Source organism: Drosophila innubila, assembly GCF_004354385.1.
Source record: "Drosophila innubila isolate TH190305 chromosome 2R unlocalized genomic scaffold, UK_Dinn_1.0 1_C_2R, whole genome shotgun sequence".
In the NCBI taxonomy this organism is placed as follows: Eukaryota; Metazoa; Arthropoda; class Insecta; order Diptera; family Drosophilidae; genus Drosophila; species Drosophila innubila.
The window spans coordinates 6,318,038-6,334,635 of NW_022995374.1; the positions used below are offsets into that span (position 1 = coordinate 6,318,038).

Consider the following 16,598-nt stretch of genomic DNA (forward strand, 5'->3'; position numbering starts at 1 on the left):
TATGGGGAAAAAGATTTATAAAAAAAGGCTAAATTTTTAAGTACACATAAGAGTAAAATGAGCATTTTTAAAACAATCCTCAATTTTTGCTGCGGACTTTAAAAGCAAGAAAAAAGCTGTTCTGGCAACACTGATACGCATACAGATGGCACGCACTGTTTTGGTCCCACTCACTCTCTCTCACTCACTTGCGCTCACGCGCCGTCGCCGCTCTCGCGAATCACACACAGATACACACAAACACAAACAAGAGTGCATGGTTTGCGAATACTTTGGAGCAGATACATGTGTGTATTTACACATTCAACTTCAAACGGGCAAACCGCGCGTTCGCTATTTCGCTTGATTTTGATTTCGAATTTTGATCTCTTAAATATCACAAATATTAATTGCTATATAGCAGAGCTAAACGCGTTCTTAATATAAGTGTGTTTTGTCTTTTTGGGGTTTGGGGGTACAAAATAACTAAAAATTTCTGTTGCTGTTTTGCGTCGTAAGTTTATGTTTTGTATGGGTTGCTGTTGTTGTTGTTGTTGTTGCTGGTGCTTTCATTTTGCAGCAAGCTGCTGCCAGTACATACACACACCACATCTATACATACATGCGTACATATATGTACATATGTATGTATATAAGTAAGTGTGTTTACTGTTACTGTCGTCCGTTGCTGGTTTTTATTTTTTTCAATGCATGACTGCGCGCCGCAATGTTGAGAAAAGCTTTTCCTCAACTGTATGGCATAAAAGTTAGCGCGACGCGGCAATAACAAATATATACACGAAAAAATGAAAGAAATAACAACAATTAACTGTAGCGGCAGAGCGGCCAGCCAGCTGTGATGGTATTGGTGAGCATGAACGAGCAAACGTCGTTGTCGTTGTTGTCGTCTCGCACACCAAATCTTTGACTCACTCGCACTCACACAAACACATACACACTCACATATAAGCTTGCAAAAAGTGTATGAAAAAAGTCAGCCGCTGCAAAAATTGTTGTTAAGACAAATAAACAAAAATAAGTAAAAAGAAATTCGCAAGTTTGTTGCTCGAATGTAATAGTGTGCGTGTGCGTGTGTCTGATGAGCGACAGAGTAAAAGAGAGAGATAGCAAATGGCAGAGAGCAAAAGTTACTTTATCCCGGTAACGATCTGGCAACACCAACAACAACATCAGCAGCAAAAAGCAAAAGAAATTGCGTTGCGGCAATGGCAACAATTTGCAGCAATAAGCTTGAAAATTATCGCGTTAAAAATGTTCATGTGTCTGATACAGCAGCAACAACATCAATAATAATAATAATCGACAATTCAAAACTGAAAGAAAGCAAAAGGAATTATTAAATAAAACCGCCACGGGCTTTAAGTGAAGAAAAAAATCCAATCGAGCGGAATAATTTGAAACTCTTTTAATGTGTGACAAATATGAATTAAGAATTCAACCAACTAATTTAACTACAACAAATCCAAATCGAAGAAAAACACTATCAGCAATACAAAATAATTCAAAAAAAGAGCGAACGACTTGTCGCTGATAGGTAAATCCATATAAAGCGCCGCATCAGCTGCAATTGTGCGATAAGGTGAGCAAACATTCAAGCTGCCAACTAACATTGTATACGTGTGTGTGCAAATATATGCATGTATGTACGTATGTGTGTGTGGCTGGTCAGTTTAATAAGAGCGGGGGAGGGAGGGAGATGGCATCTATTGCACAGCTCGATTTTGACTGCATATTCCAGAACAGCTGCAGAAATTTCTGCACGCCCACGCGCCTGGCACTCGCGCGCCATTTTAGCTAAAACTTTCTCAAGGAAGTTGGAGCCATAACAAAGCTGCATGCACACATGCATGTACGTACAATACACACACACACACATTATGCTGTAATGGCGCCTGAGCATATGCTATAGCAATTTCAAGAGCGAGCTGCGTGTGAGCAGGACAACTGTATAGTTTCTATTGCTGCTGCTGCTATGTAAGAGAGCTTCTGTTTATGTTTTGGTAGAAAGGTCACACAGGCAATTTTCTTCCTTTTTTTATTATTCTTTATTTATTCAGCTACCGCAAAGGCATGTGCAAGTGCATTATTGTGCATAGGTCTGTGTCATGTGTGTGTGTGTATTTGATATTCCAATAAAATGGATTGAAGGACATTTGGCAAGAAGTGCGCCTCTCTCTCCCTCTGTCTTGTTTTTAAATGTCCAAAGGACACTTTCACTGTCCATCCACACACAAGTTTGTTGCTATTTCGTCCGATTATGCAAACAGAGCAATCCAATTGGAAATATGAGTGGGAACAACTTCCAATATGGCCGACATGGCTTAAGCTAAGCCCACAAATTTTGAGAAAACAAATAAGAATGCTAAAGTCAAGTGTGCTCGACTGTTAGAAACCCGGAGCCAATTTCTTGGTTACCAAATAATGTATATAAACTAATGCAAGAACTCGATTAGATTTTAAACGATTAAAGCGTCTCTTAAATTATAAAGACTATGTTATTGATGCTGATTAAGAATATCTATACTCTATGGTGTCTTCTTTTTGATATAAACTTGTTAGACCCTTTATGGTTATCAAGTACGGGGTCTAAAAACCCTGAAGCATTAATATAACGAAATGGGGAGCTTTCTGCTTCTAGATTGACATTGAACTTGAATGACGACACAACTATCGTTCAATAAATAGATACATATGTTTGTATGTATGTGCAAGTATCCGTTATATATCCGTTTAAAATTGAGGGTGCTGAAATAGCTTTAAGCTGCTGCTTTCCCCAATTTGCAGACTGCATCTCAACAGTTTGTTGTTTTTATTTGCAGCCATTTCAGAGAAATATCAATCGATATGCACTGTTATTGCAGTCGTTGACACACACAACCTCACACACACACATACACATTTGCCCGCCATTTTAAAAGTTTAACTGGAAGCTTTAGCTTTGCATACGCGAATGTTGACTGCATTTTCGGTGGGCGGTGGGTGAATGAATTTTCATCAAGTACACTACTATCTCTATCTATGTATCTCTCTTTCTCTGTTGACATATGTGTGTGTGTTGTGGAAAAAGAAAAGGCAATCACAAAATGAAAGTGAAAATTGTGTGTTTCTTCACTGTTGCGTCTTCTTCTTGGTCTTTGCTCTATTTATCGTGTGTCGCAATTGTTGCACACATTGCATACAGTGTGACCAGCTTTTCCTGCTTAAAGGTGCCCAATTATTTTCGATTCCAGTTACTTTTGGATTGTGTAGCGCAGTCAATGCAATTATAAGACCCTGCCCTGTTTTTTCTTCTCCTTCTCCTCTTCCTCCTTCTTCTCCACCCCAACAACCACTGACACAGCTTTTTTCGGCTGACAGCAGCAGATGATTTTCCGGTTTGCGAAAGCAGCAAAAAGAAAAAACAAGAATGACTCTTTTCTTCAGCACGTCGAAGATTTGATACTCTGGCCAATGTATTAAATTAATGACTGATTTACTATATCATATAGTAGAATTAATTAATTATTCATAAGAATTTAATAAAATTTGAATATAGAATAAATTTAGATGCCAAACTATGTTTATCGTTACAGTTTTGCCAGAGTTATGACAGTTCAAAGTTGCTCAAGCCTTTGATCTATCGACTTTACAAGTCAAAATATTTCTTAATTTTGACATGATTTTTTACAAGAAAATAAAAGGCCTCAGAATCAAGTTTAAAGTGTCTTTTTATACTAATTACGATATAAGGAGTTGATTAAAAGTAAAAGCTTGAGATTTAAAATTTTTAATTTTTAAAATTTCTAAGGGGGGACCCTTACCATCCATGGTATCGATATTCGAAAAATAAAAAAATTTTCTATATGAAGAAAACTTGAATGCAGTATCAATAATGAGACCGAATCATAATCAAAATGCTACTCCGATTGAAAATCGAGTCAGTTTTCATCAAGTTATGACAATTGGAAGTTTGTCAACTCTTTGACCTAGCAACTTTACCACAACCGTACCGTACTGTAAAAGAGAGTTAATTTTAGTTACGGTTTCAGTTCCGGTACTGATTTAAACCAAATTTTGTCGGGATGTAAAAGACAAAATCAGATCCGAATACACAATTCTTGACAAATTTATAATACCCGTTGCAAGGGTATGCTTTTGTAAACATGTACCCAAAACTGGTTTTGGCCACAGGCTCAACGATCCGATTGGAGACCCGGTGCTGTGTGCCTGCCCTTTGATGCAGTTGTGCAGAGAGAAGACAGTTCAGTGGTGTGTTTTTACATATTTAAGGCTTAAGTTTTAATTTTTGTGGATTTGGCTTAGAAATCAACTGGTTTGATGGTAATAAATCGCGAAAGTATAAATGCCACAAGAATTGTGGCACAAACAAAACAAAAGGCAAACGTGTAGAAGCTCTCCTCCGTAAAGATATCGGTGAAAGCGGGTATATCCTGGTAAATCTGATCAATCACTGCCAAAGTGCCCTTGTGTTTCTTCACCATCTTTGCGGGGTATGGAATTACTTCTTTTTGATCGCCTTCTTGCCACCAGCAGCACCGCCACCCAGTTTCTGTTTCTCGGCCTTGGTTAGCACCTTATTGGTGATTTCCTCAGGTGGGGCTAATGTGGACACGTGTTGATTGCACAGCTGCAGTAGTTCCAGGGTATTTAGATTCTCACTATTGAAGCGAATCTCCTTGACTTTGGCTTGCTCTGTGGAAAGAAAAGTGGAATCAAATATTGTTCATTGTGAATTGTTATTAAATCAATTTTTATACCTTGCGCTGAATCGATAAGGGAAAATTTTATAAACGCTGGCGATCGATCGCAAACAACTTCCGGTTTGACAACGCACTTGGGATTTGATAGGGAAACCTTGGGCGTGGAGAGCAGAAAAAGAAATTCGCTGTGAATAGAAGAAGAAATTAATTTCAATGAGTTTTAGAAAGGAAACTTTTAAATTAAAATTTTAAAATAATTGGTAGATTGCACTTTTGATTTTAAAACTTATATCAGTAAATGTTCCTGATTATAATATTCTCTTTTTTATTTATATAGCTGTATGCTTATAGTTAAAAACTAAAGCTACAGGAGATGCAGTCATAGCTACTAGGGCTTTAACAGTTTAGTCTAGTTTAACATGAGGATTTGGTATCAGTCAGTAACAATATTCTCCTATTGCAGCTGTCTCTGTCAGTGGCTATAGAAGAAACGCCTCAAGCTGACGCCGACACCGACTAAAATGTCAACGGAGCGGGAGCTGGCGGGCGGACCAGCTCAGCTCCATACGCTGCCGTTGACATTTCAGCCCGATTTGGGAACTGCGCTGCAGCTGAACTCCGTTGGCATCATTGGCAAGGCATTTGGTAAGTGTAACTCCATTTACTTCGCCTCAGTGGGTAACATTTACTTAAGTAATTATTTTATTTTTACTGCACATCATCACAATTATATTTTTCACTTTATTTTCTTTTAATACATTTTTCGACCACGTACTTTATTGTTTCGTGAAAATCTTTATACCATATGCGTTCCACTGCGCATGTTTCATAATCGATAAACTGGGTGCTGGGAAAAGCGCTTTTCCAACCCTATTGCCCATCTCCCTCCCCCCTTTCCACTTCCACTCACACTCACCGTGTGGATTTTACATTTTCCGCAAACGGATCAAACTGCACTGTGATGCGTTTGACACCTTTCAGATTAACGTTCTTTAGCTGTTTTCCAATGGCCGATACAATGCCGCCCGAACGGCGAAGTGTGCCGCTAAATGGCACCGACATTTTAAATGCTGATAATTAAATTAATTGACAATTCTTTAAAACAATTTGCAATTTTGGTTTTATAACAACACTCGAACAGCGTTGCCGATAAAAAAAAACACACTGCTGTGTCTTGAAAGACGTTGCCACCTGACAAAAATAAAGTTGCCATTTATTTTAGCATTGCTAGACCTAGAAATCTAATCTAAATCATTTTGCATATTTTTCCTTTTTCAAGAATGACCTTTTTGGTCATTTTTTTTTTAATTTTAAAGCTAGAATTGTGGAAATTTTTGCTACAGCGCTGCCAGCTGTATAAACGCTTTCAAGCAATCCCAGACCTTAGCAATAAAATTATTCAACACTGTAAATAAAATTGGCAGCACTAATGCTGCCATTTTGAGTTTAACAGAACCAAATTGGGTTAACATAAGAGCTAAAAGCCAATTTATTTATGAAATAAATACGCCTGAATTCTATTTAATGAAATTAGGAATCATTAATAAATAATTTCAGTTTGAAAGATTAATTGAAATGCACATAATGCGCCACTAAAACACGTCGCGAGGCAGCTGCATATTGCCATCACTCTCATACGCACCAACCCCCAGTCAAAGTGCTTTGCCCTCATTTAAGTGTGGTTAGCATACACTATGCGTCTCACTCACACACGTCGCGAGTAAAAATTTTGTGTTTGCTGCGGGACGTCCAAGTGTGAAAAACTAAAGAAAATTGCATTTTTTGCATAATGCGCGACGTGAAAAGCTAACAAAAGTTGTCAAAAAGCAAAATTCAATAGTCTGGCTAACGTCTGTGTATAGTTTCGGCAGCGCATAGTGTTCGGGTGCACAAAAAACGACGTCTCGAAAAAATCCAAATATATACGTGCACACATTTTTGCTGCCCAATCTAAAACGCATACAAAAGCATTTTCTTGCTGTAGAAGCGCCACCGTCGCCGTCGTCGTTTGTCCAGCGGAGCACCCAGCACATCAGAAATTTTCACATATATATACACAAACACCCACACGTATTCAGAACACAGAGAAATCCAGATAGAGCAGCATAAAAAGTTGTATTACAAAAACACAACAAAATAAATTATTTAAGATCATAGAGGGATATACATACATATGTATATGTAAATGCATATGTAGATGTACATACAAACATACATACATATAACGAAAGCTGTGCCTACATTTGTGTTCTTTTCCAATACTAAATAAATAAAAATAATAACAACAATAAGAATTATAATAATATTATTATAATAGAAAAATATAATAAATGAGACTCTCGTCATTAAAATCAACGCATTTGTAAACGCGTGGTCCTTGTGCGAAAATTCCAAATAAATTTATATAAATGCGAAAATCAACCAAACGAATAAAACTACTTTAAAGTGTGATAAGCAAAAGGCTGAAATCAAAAAAAACAAAAAAACAACAAAAAACAAAAAGTATAATAATTAGTAGGAACGAAAAGCAACAAAAACCAACAACTACAAGAACAATCAATTACATTTAAAGAAGAGCAACTACAACAAAAACATACAGACTAAACTACACAGAATACCTTTGTATACACACTCTTACATTTCTTAAACAAATACTAGTGCAAAATGTATCCAGTTGGACAACGTAAGTGGCGATTGCAATACAACAACAAACCAGACTACAAATCTGCCACATGTTACATACAGAACCCCCCAAACCCCACCCACTGTTATTGGTGTTCTACTTTTGCAAATACAAACACACTCATCCAACGTCACTCGCCCTGACGTCGTCGTCTGTCTTTGCAAACACAATTCTTCAAATCGTTAAATGAGAAATGAATGAATGCGTAAAATGGCCGAGGGCGAGGCACTCAGACAATTGAGTGCAACTGTAAAGTGCAATGTGCTCAAAGCTCCCAATAAGACAATGCAAAGCCTAACAGAATAAGAAGCAGAAGATTACACTAGACTGTAGACTTATAGGTGGCGCTTTAATTGAGAGCAAGTGAGCAAAAGAGAGCGATTGAAAAAGACAAACATGTGCGCAAATTTGGGTCAACGACCGCATCGCAATAGTTGAGCTTTAGAGGGGAGAAACTGGGGAATTTCATGCGTTAGCTCCTGCAAAGCTGACTTCAAAACCATCATTCAAATTGCGTCGCATTTTTGTTGTTGTAGCTTTTTGCGTATCGCATTGTTTTCAATAGAGATGACACAATATTGTTAGTTGATAGCAATGAAACTATTGAGATCATCTCACTTTAACGTAGAACCCACAACTTCTCACTCATACACACACACACACACACCCTTGTGGCAGATTTATATTGATTATTATATTAATAATAAAGATTATATGGAGAAAGAATATGTTGGAAGAAGTTGTAACTAAACTATATTAATCGCACTCTATAAATATTCAACATTTTTTTTTAACGCCTTCTCTTTTTATTATTCATTTCATTTCATTCATATATTTATTTTTGATTTATCAAACATGATTGGCCATTTGATTTGTTTATGTTTTCTGTTTGTTTTGATTTACATACATATATTATTTTAATTTTCTTTTGTTTATTTTTGACTATTTTGATTTTGATTAAATTTTCTTTTTATAGAGTCACAGTGGACCACTCCCTCGCCCACGCGGCCTCAGAGCCCCTCTCAGGCGCAGACTAGCTTCGACACGCTCACATGTAAATTTCTCTCCAACAAAACCAAATTACTAAAAAAAAAACTACTAAAAAAACCAAAATTACATTCTAAAATTGATTTTGAAAAGCTAAAAACTGTTGTTTATGTTCTTTATTTTGATGTTTGAGACAAAAAAAAAAAACAAAAACCAAAATCTAACCCACAATAAAACCAAAAAGTCTACACTACTAACCCAAAAGTCTACACACTAATTTTCATAGTAATGTGCAAAATTTTTACTAACAATATATTTTTTGTTTCATGTAATGTTTGTTTGCCCTTTTTGATTTATTTTATGTTGTTTTGTGGAATGTAATCCGTGCACAGTTTAAAAACTAAAACTCTACACTAAATTTAATTAAAAACTATGTAAAGCGCCCTATTGTTATATGTTTTTTGAGCGCTCCAAGTACCGTTATAGTTGTATACTCTTTTGTTTCATGTAGTGCAACAACAATTTGCATGCCACGTTCTCAATTAGTTTATTTATAAATTAGCTATTGCGTCGAATAGTCGTTAATTTGTTTTTATTAAAACTTTGCAGAGGATTTTACAAATATGTAACGGATTAAAGGAGATCTCATTTCAGATGACAAAGTATTCAAAATATAAAGTATATATATTAGAGTGCATCGATTTGTATGGACCAAAAAAATTTAAAAATGGTAACCCATATTCGTAGTCTACGGTCAATTCTACGATGTTTTTACCAAGAAACCATAGTTCTACAATCAATAAAGTATATAGAATTGTTTTGCTGACATAATTTAGTTAAAGTCGAACTATTAAATAATAAAAAATAATACCATAGGAAAATTGAATAAAGAACTCTGCAAGGTTATTAAATCTTTGGCGTGCCAATGATAAATTTTCTTTCTGGATTTTATTTTGCAAAATCGAATTCTTCGTTTGCCATTATTTTGTAGACTAATTGTTCTTTGACCACCACTTGCAGCACCACCAGCGCCCGGTTCTTCGGTAAATCCCACCGCTGTCACCAGCCCCAGTGCTCAGAATGTGGCTGCCGGCGGTGCCACAGTTGGTGGCGCTGCTGCTGCAGCTGCGGCACAGGTTGCCTCTGCTCTGGGCTCCACCGGCAGCGTGTCGGCGGCAATTGCCGCTGCATCGCCCACCACTCAACCGGATATGCCGGTGTTTACGTGTCCACGACGACCGAATCTGGGCCGGGAAGGCAGACCGATTGTGCTGCGGGCGAATCACTTTCAAGTGACGATGCCGCGAGGATTTGTGCATCATTACGATATTAACATACAGCCGGATAAATGTCCACGCAAGGTGAATCGCGAGATTATCGAGACAATGGTGCATGCCTATAGCAAGATCTTTGGAGTGCTCAAGCCCGTATTCGATGGTCGCAACAATTTATACACTCGCGATCCGCTGCCCATTGGCAACGAGCGTCTGGAGCTGGAGGTGACATTGCCCGGGGAGGGTAAGGATCGCATCTTTCGTGTGACGATCAAATGGCAGGCGCAAGTGTCGCTCTTCAATCTGGAGGAGGCACTGGAGGGTCGGACACGTCAAATACCCTATGATGCCATACTGGCCCTTGATGTGGTTATGCGCCATTTGCCCAGCATGACATACACGCCGGTTGGACGCAGTTTCTTCAGCTCACCCGATGGCTATTATCATCCATTGGGTGGCGGTCGTGAGGTTTGGTTCGGTTTCCATCAGAGTGTAAGGCCCTCGCAATGGAAGATGATGCTCAACATTGACGGTAAGCACTTGCCACACGTGCCACTCGTGCCACACACCTATTGCACACCAACTTATAATAATGTATCTCGTTATCGTTGAATTGCAGTTTCGGCCACCGCTTTCTACAAGGCACAGCCTGTCATTGACTTTATGTGCGAGGTGCTGGACATACGCGACATTAACGAGCAGCGTAAACCGCTCACCGACTCCCAACGCGTCAAGTTCACCAAGGAGATCAAGGGGCTCAAGATCGAGATCACACACTGCGGCCAAATGCGTCGCAAATATCGTGTTTGCAATGTAACACGTCGTCCTGCTCAAATGCAATCGTAAGTCATCAAAGAAAATATTATTATATATTACACAGTAAATGTAATGAATACGAACCCTAAACTTGCATTGTTGCTAGATCAAAAGTCTGACCAACTTCAAACTGACATAACATTGTCAAAACTCAACCGATTTTCAAGCGGAATGTCATTTTGATAATTATTTGGCCTCTTAATTTATTCTGCATTAAAATTTTTATCATCTAGAAAATTTGATATTTTTTCGATTCTAAGCCATCTATCATCCAATTTTCCATACATACCCCTTGACATTTTTTCCAAAATTTTGATCCTGCATTACTTAATCAAAAATTAACCGATTTTCAAGCGGAATGTCATTTTGATCATTATTTGGCCTCTTAATTCATTCTGCATTTAAATTTTTATCATCTAGAAAATTTGATATTTTTTCGATTCTAAGCCATCTATCATCCAATTTTCCATACATACCCCTTGACATTTTTTCCAAAATTTTGATCCTGCATAACTTCATCAAAAATTAACCGATTTTCAAGCGGAATGTCATTTTGATCATTATTTGGCCTCTTAATTCATTCTGCATTTAAATTTTATCATCTAGAAAATTTGATATTTTTTTCGATTCTAAGCCATCTATCATCCAATTTTCCATACATACCTTGACATTTTTTTCCAAAATTTTGATCCTGCATTACTTAATCAAAAATTAACCGATTTTCAAGCGGAATGTCATTTTGATCATTATTTGTCCTCTAAATTGATTCTGCATTTAAATTTTTTTCATCTAGAAAATTTGATATTTTTTCGATTCTAAGCCATCTATCATCCAATTTTCCATACATACCCCTTGACATTTTTTCCAAAATTTTGATCCTGCATAACTTCATCAAAAATTAACCGATTTTCAAGCGGAATGTCATTTTGATCATTATTTGGCCTCTTAATTCATTCTGCATTTAAATTTTTATCATCTAGAAAATTTGATATTTTTTCGATTCTAAGCCATCTATCATCCAATTTTCCATACATACCCCTTGACATTTTTTCCAAAATTTTGATCCTGCATTACTTAATCAAAAATTAACCGATTTTCAAGCGGAATGTCATTTTGATCATTATTTGTCCTCTAAATTCATTCTGCATTTAAATTTTTGTCATCTAGAAAATTTGATATTTTTTCGATTCTAAGTCATCTATCATCCAATTTTCCATACATACCCCTTGACATTTTTTCAAAAACTTTGATCTCTCACAACTTCATCAAAAATTAACCGATTTTCAAGCGGAAAGTCATTTTGATCATTATTTAGCCTCTAAATTCTTTCTGCATTTAAATTTTTATCATCTAGAAAATTTGATATTTTTTCCATTATAAGCCATCCATAACCCAATTTGCCATACATACCCCTTGACGTTTTTTCAAAAATTTTGATCCCACATAACTTCATCAAAAATTAACCGATTTTCAAGCGGAATGGCATTTTGATCATTATTTGGCCTCTTAATTCATTCTGCATTTAAATTTTTATCTTCTAGAAAATTTGATATTTTTTCGATTCTAAGCCATCAATCATCCAATTTTCCATACTTACCCCTTGACATTTTTTCAAAAACTTTGATGCCTCATAACTTCATCAAAAATTAACCGATTTTAAAGCGGAATGTCATTTTGATCATGGTTTGGCATCTAAATTCATTCTGCATTTAAATTTGATAAACTTTTTATTTTTATTTATTATTTTAATTTTTGCTAATAACTTTGTTTAAATAATTTTGTATCTTTCAGCTTCCCGCTGCAGTTGGAGAATGGCCAGACCGTGGAATGCACCGTAGCCAAGTACTTTTTGGATAAGTATCGCATGAAGCTGCGTTATCCACATCTGCCATGTCTGCAGGTGGGTCAGGAGCACAAGCACACATATTTGCCGCTAGAGGTGTGCAACATTGTGGCCGGACAGCGTTGCATCAAGAAGCTCACCGATATGCAGACCTCGACCATGATCAAGGCCACCGCACGCTCGGCGCCAGATCGCGAACGTGAGATCAACAATCTGGTGAAGCGTGCCGACTTCAATAACGATTCATATGTGCAGGAGTTTGGTTTAACCATCTCCAATTCCATGATGGAGGTGCGCGGTCGAGTGTTGCCACCGCCAAAGCTTCAGTATGGGGGACGCGTCTCGGGCATTGCCGGACAACAGCTGTTCCCGCCACAAAACAAGGTCAGTCTGGCGTCGCCCAATCAGGGTGTCTGGGATATGCGTGGCAAGCAGTTCTTCACCGGCGTGGAGATCCGGATCTGGGCCATCGCCTGTTTTGCCCCACAGCGCACAGTGCGCGAGGACGCGTTGCGTAATTTCACACAGCAGCTGCAAAAGATCTCCAACGATGCTGGGATGCCGATAATCGGTCAGCCCTGTTTCTGCAAATATGCCACCGGTCCGGATCAGGTGGAGCCAATGTTCCGGTATCTAAAGATTACGTTCCCGGGACTGCAATTGGTTGTGGTCGTGCTGCCGGGCAAGACGCCAGTTTATGCGGAGGTTAAACGTGTGGGCGACACGGTGCTGGGCATGGCCACGCAGTGTGTGCAGGCCAAGAATGTGAACAAGACCTCGCCACAGACACTCTCCAATCTCTGTCTCAAGATCAATGTGAAACTGGGCGGCATTAACTCCATATTGGTGCCATCGATACGGCCAAAGGTCTTCAATGAGCCCGTCATCTTTTTGGGCGCCGATGTAACCCATCCGCCCGCTGGCGACAACAAGAAACCATCGATAGCTGCTGTTGTTGGCTCAATGGATGCGCATCCATCACGCTATGCGGCCACCGTGCGTGTCCAGCAGCATCGCCAGGAGATCATCCAGGAGCTGAGCAGCATGGTGCGTGAGTTGCTCATTATGTTCTACAAATCCACCGGCGGTTACAAGCCGCACCGTATCATTCTCTATCGTGATGGCGTCTCCGAGGGACAATTTCCCCATGTGCTGCAACACGAGTTGACCGCCATACGTGAGGCATGCATCAAATTGGAGCCAGAATACAGGCCGGGTATTACATTCATTGTGGTGCAGAAGCGACATCACACACGGCTCTTCTGTGCGGAGAAGAAGGAGCAGAGTGGCAAATCGGGTAACATTCCCGCCGGCACCACCGTGGACGTTGGCATCACCCATCCCACGGAATTTGATTTCTATCTGTGCAGCCATCAGGGTATTCAGGGCACCAGTCGTCCCTCGCATTACCATGTCCTCTGGGATGACAATCACTTTGATTCCGATGAGCTGCAATGCCTCACCTATCAACTGTGCCACACCTACGTGCGATGCACCCGCTCTGTCAGCATACCAGCGCCAGCTTATTATGCCCATTTGGTTGCCTTCCGTGCCAGGTAGGATTAGTCGAGATTTATTTGTAATTGTAAACTTAAAGATGAAATTATATTAACTGTGATCTTTGTGTTTCAACAGATATCATTTGGTTGAGAAGGAGCATGATTCCGGCGAAGGATCGCATCAGAGCGGCTCATCCGAGGATCGCACGCCAGGAGCCATGGCCAGGGCCATAACGGTTCATGCCGACACCAAAAAGGTCATGTACTTTGCCTAAAAAGTATAAAACAAAAGCGTCACCAAAAACAACACACAAAACACAGCAACAACAACAACAATTAAATTTCGAAAATGAATTCGAATAAGCAGCAAAAAAACAACAACAAATTACAAAACAAAAAGAAACACGAAAAAAGCCAAGCCGAAAGCATTAGAGATTAAGTTTAAACAATGTAGTGTTTAAGTTAAAGGTAGTAAGAAATGCAGATGAAGAAGAGCAAGACGGAATGCCAGTAAAAACACACACACATACACACACACACCCACACCCACAGCTGAATATAAAAGGGGAATCGAATGCTAAAGCACAAGTGAAAAAGAAATTCTCAAAAAAGCGTAGTGAAACAAATAAAAATATTACTAAAGGGAACAAAACGAAAGTCAAACAAAAAAACAAACAACAACAACAACTGCAACACACATTTACGATGAAACTTTTTGTAATAGAATAAATTATATTTTTACACAAACTTAAAAGAATAGAAGAAAAAAAAACACAAAAAATGAAGACAAGAATTGCATATAACCAAAGGTTTTTAGTATATCAAAAAAAAACGAAAGAAAAACAATTGAAACATGTTGCTGACGTTGCAATACACACACAAACACACACACACAATAACAACAACAAGAACAACTTTGATTCTCTGTACTGTGAACGAAAACCACCAACAACATGCATAAGGTAAAATAACAACAAAATGACAAACAACAACAACAACAACCAGCTTGACAAGCATTAAAGAGTGTAATAATAATTAGCATGTATTATTAATAACAAAAAAAAGAACTTCAATACTTCAACTCAAAGTCCAGATTATTAAAAGAAATTTTAAGGAGAGAATTGTAAAACTTTTTAGTATACATAAGTTGAAAAGAATTACCAAAAACAAAACAAACAAACAATAAGTGAAAGAAATCCAGAAAGATTAAGAAATAAAACTCCAATTTCAACAAGGGATAAAACTTTTGGTCATACAATTGCTAGTTATATTTATACATAAATATATATATTTAGGCGACTTATTTGTAACTATATATTGTGTGCAGAACAAGAGATAAACTAACAATAACAACAAAAAACAAAAGAAAAGTTAATATAATTTAAAAATGCAAGAACAGACAGATTTCAGTTAAAGCAAAAGTCAATAAAGTGAGTTTTAGTTTTTAAGTTTAAGGTAAATGATTTGAGACAAACACACGTAGACTCACACACACACACACAGAAACACATACATACACACACACACACACACGGCATATCAACCCAATGTCCAATTAATTTATGTACCTTTAAATTAGCTCAAGCTTAAGTTGCTTAATTTTTAATATTAATTCTAATTATTGAAGTCTTAACAATAATATTACGTGGTGTACGGGTCATAAACAAAATGAAAACTATATTAAATTCTATTTAGTTAAAACAGGCAGCAATTACCCAACAAATAATAACAAGAAGAGCAACAAAAATTTTATTAGTTTAGTTTTAGTTTTAGTTGTTTGTTTTTATTGCCAATCAAATGATAATATTAATAACAAATGTACTTTATAAAGGACACAGTTCAAGTTAACATTATTGCTGGTTTGCTATCGAGTCCAATTGCAGTGGCTCATTTATTTATATATATATTTATATATATAAACATACTTATAAATATATATCCCTTACACCTATAAAAAAAACACACAAGCACACACCCCTAAGCGCATCTTAAATTTAGTTGAAATCTTTAAATTTTTTTCAAAATTGCCAATTAAACATGTCGTATACACATACATAAAAACACACATACACACATATATGTGAGCATTATAAAATACATAAAGTTATATTACATTTTATATAAATTGATACAAAAAAAAAATATTACAAATTAGTTGATAAACTTGACACCACTCTTTGCTTTTTTTTAAATAATTAATGACAAAATATTATTAATTTTTAACATATCTACAACAATTTGTTTTGTAGTAATATGTTTTAACACAAGGGATTAAATTTGTACGTTTATTTCAAGTAAAGCAAAAAATACAAATACAAATCATACTAATTTTAAGCAAATGTAAACAAAAACAATGCAAATAATCTGCGGGGTCTCTTAAGTTTAAGGATTCTTCAACACATGATGTATGTATCCTTGTATCCTTGTATTGTATAATTGTAACTGTAATTGCTGTTTCGACAATTCTAATAATACTTGAAGTCTAAAGCTTTAAACATTACACGAAATAGTTTAAAACGAAAAAAAAAAAGATTAAGAAAATGCCAAGCCTCAGTTGGAACTTGTGATGTAAGACGAATTAAAATGGGGCATATTAAATCCATATAATCCCATACATTATATCAATATATATTCTATATAGCAAGCTGATAAAACCGCAATAAAAATTAATTGTACTTTCAAAAAACACACTCATACAACAACATTTAATGGTTTCTTCAATGTCGAAGCACATTATCTCTTAAATATATATATATATATATAGCAGACACTGAGTTAATAGTAGCAAAAAGTTAA

The 16,598-nt window shown here is 37.0% G+C and overlaps 3 protein-coding genes across 7 annotated transcripts; 1 reads left to right on the forward strand and 2 right to left on the reverse strand.

The window, feature by feature from the left end:
• Window positions 1-301: 301 nt before the first annotated feature.
• LOC117785494 (protein argonaute-2) lies at window positions 302-15,650 on the forward strand. 5 transcript variants are annotated; one of them, XM_034623555.1, is made up of 8 exons: window positions 302-1,579; window positions 5,164-5,345; window positions 8,360-8,437; window positions 9,391-10,176; window positions 10,264-10,486; window positions 12,252-13,859; window positions 13,939-14,111; window positions 15,292-15,650. In XM_034623555.1, exons 2-7 carry the CDS (start codon window positions 5,222-5,224, stop codon window positions 14,075-14,077), a joined length of 2,958 nt encoding a protein of 985 aa, XP_034479446.1. In that variant the 5' UTR covers window positions 302-1,579; window positions 5,164-5,221; the 3' UTR covers window positions 14,078-14,111; window positions 15,292-15,650. The 5 variants fall into 5 exon arrangements, with proteins under 5 accessions (XP_034479446.1, XP_034479445.1, XP_034479444.1 ...); XM_034623554.1 differs by having other exon boundaries at window positions 302-493; window positions 1,273-1,579; window positions 13,939-15,521; XM_034623553.1 differs by having other exon boundaries at window positions 13,939-15,521.
• Window positions 4,250-4,618, reverse strand: LOC117785506. The gene has a single exon (XM_034623573.1). It carries the CDS (start codon window positions 4,479-4,481, stop codon window positions 4,299-4,301), a length of 183 nt encoding a protein of 60 aa, XP_034479464.1. The 5' UTR covers window positions 4,482-4,618; the 3' UTR covers window positions 4,250-4,298.
• LOC117785504 (39S ribosomal protein L53, mitochondrial) lies at window positions 4,473-5,850 on the reverse strand. Its single transcript, XM_034623571.1, has 3 exons — window positions 5,617-5,850; window positions 4,758-4,885; window positions 4,473-4,692 (listed from the first exon to the last, which is right to left on the reverse strand). The coding sequence occupies exons 1-3, from the start codon at window positions 5,760-5,762 to the stop codon at window positions 4,499-4,501; spliced, it is 468 nt and encodes a 155-aa protein (XP_034479462.1). The 5' UTR covers window positions 5,763-5,850; the 3' UTR covers window positions 4,473-4,498.
• Window positions 15,651-16,598: the final 948 nt, after the last annotated feature.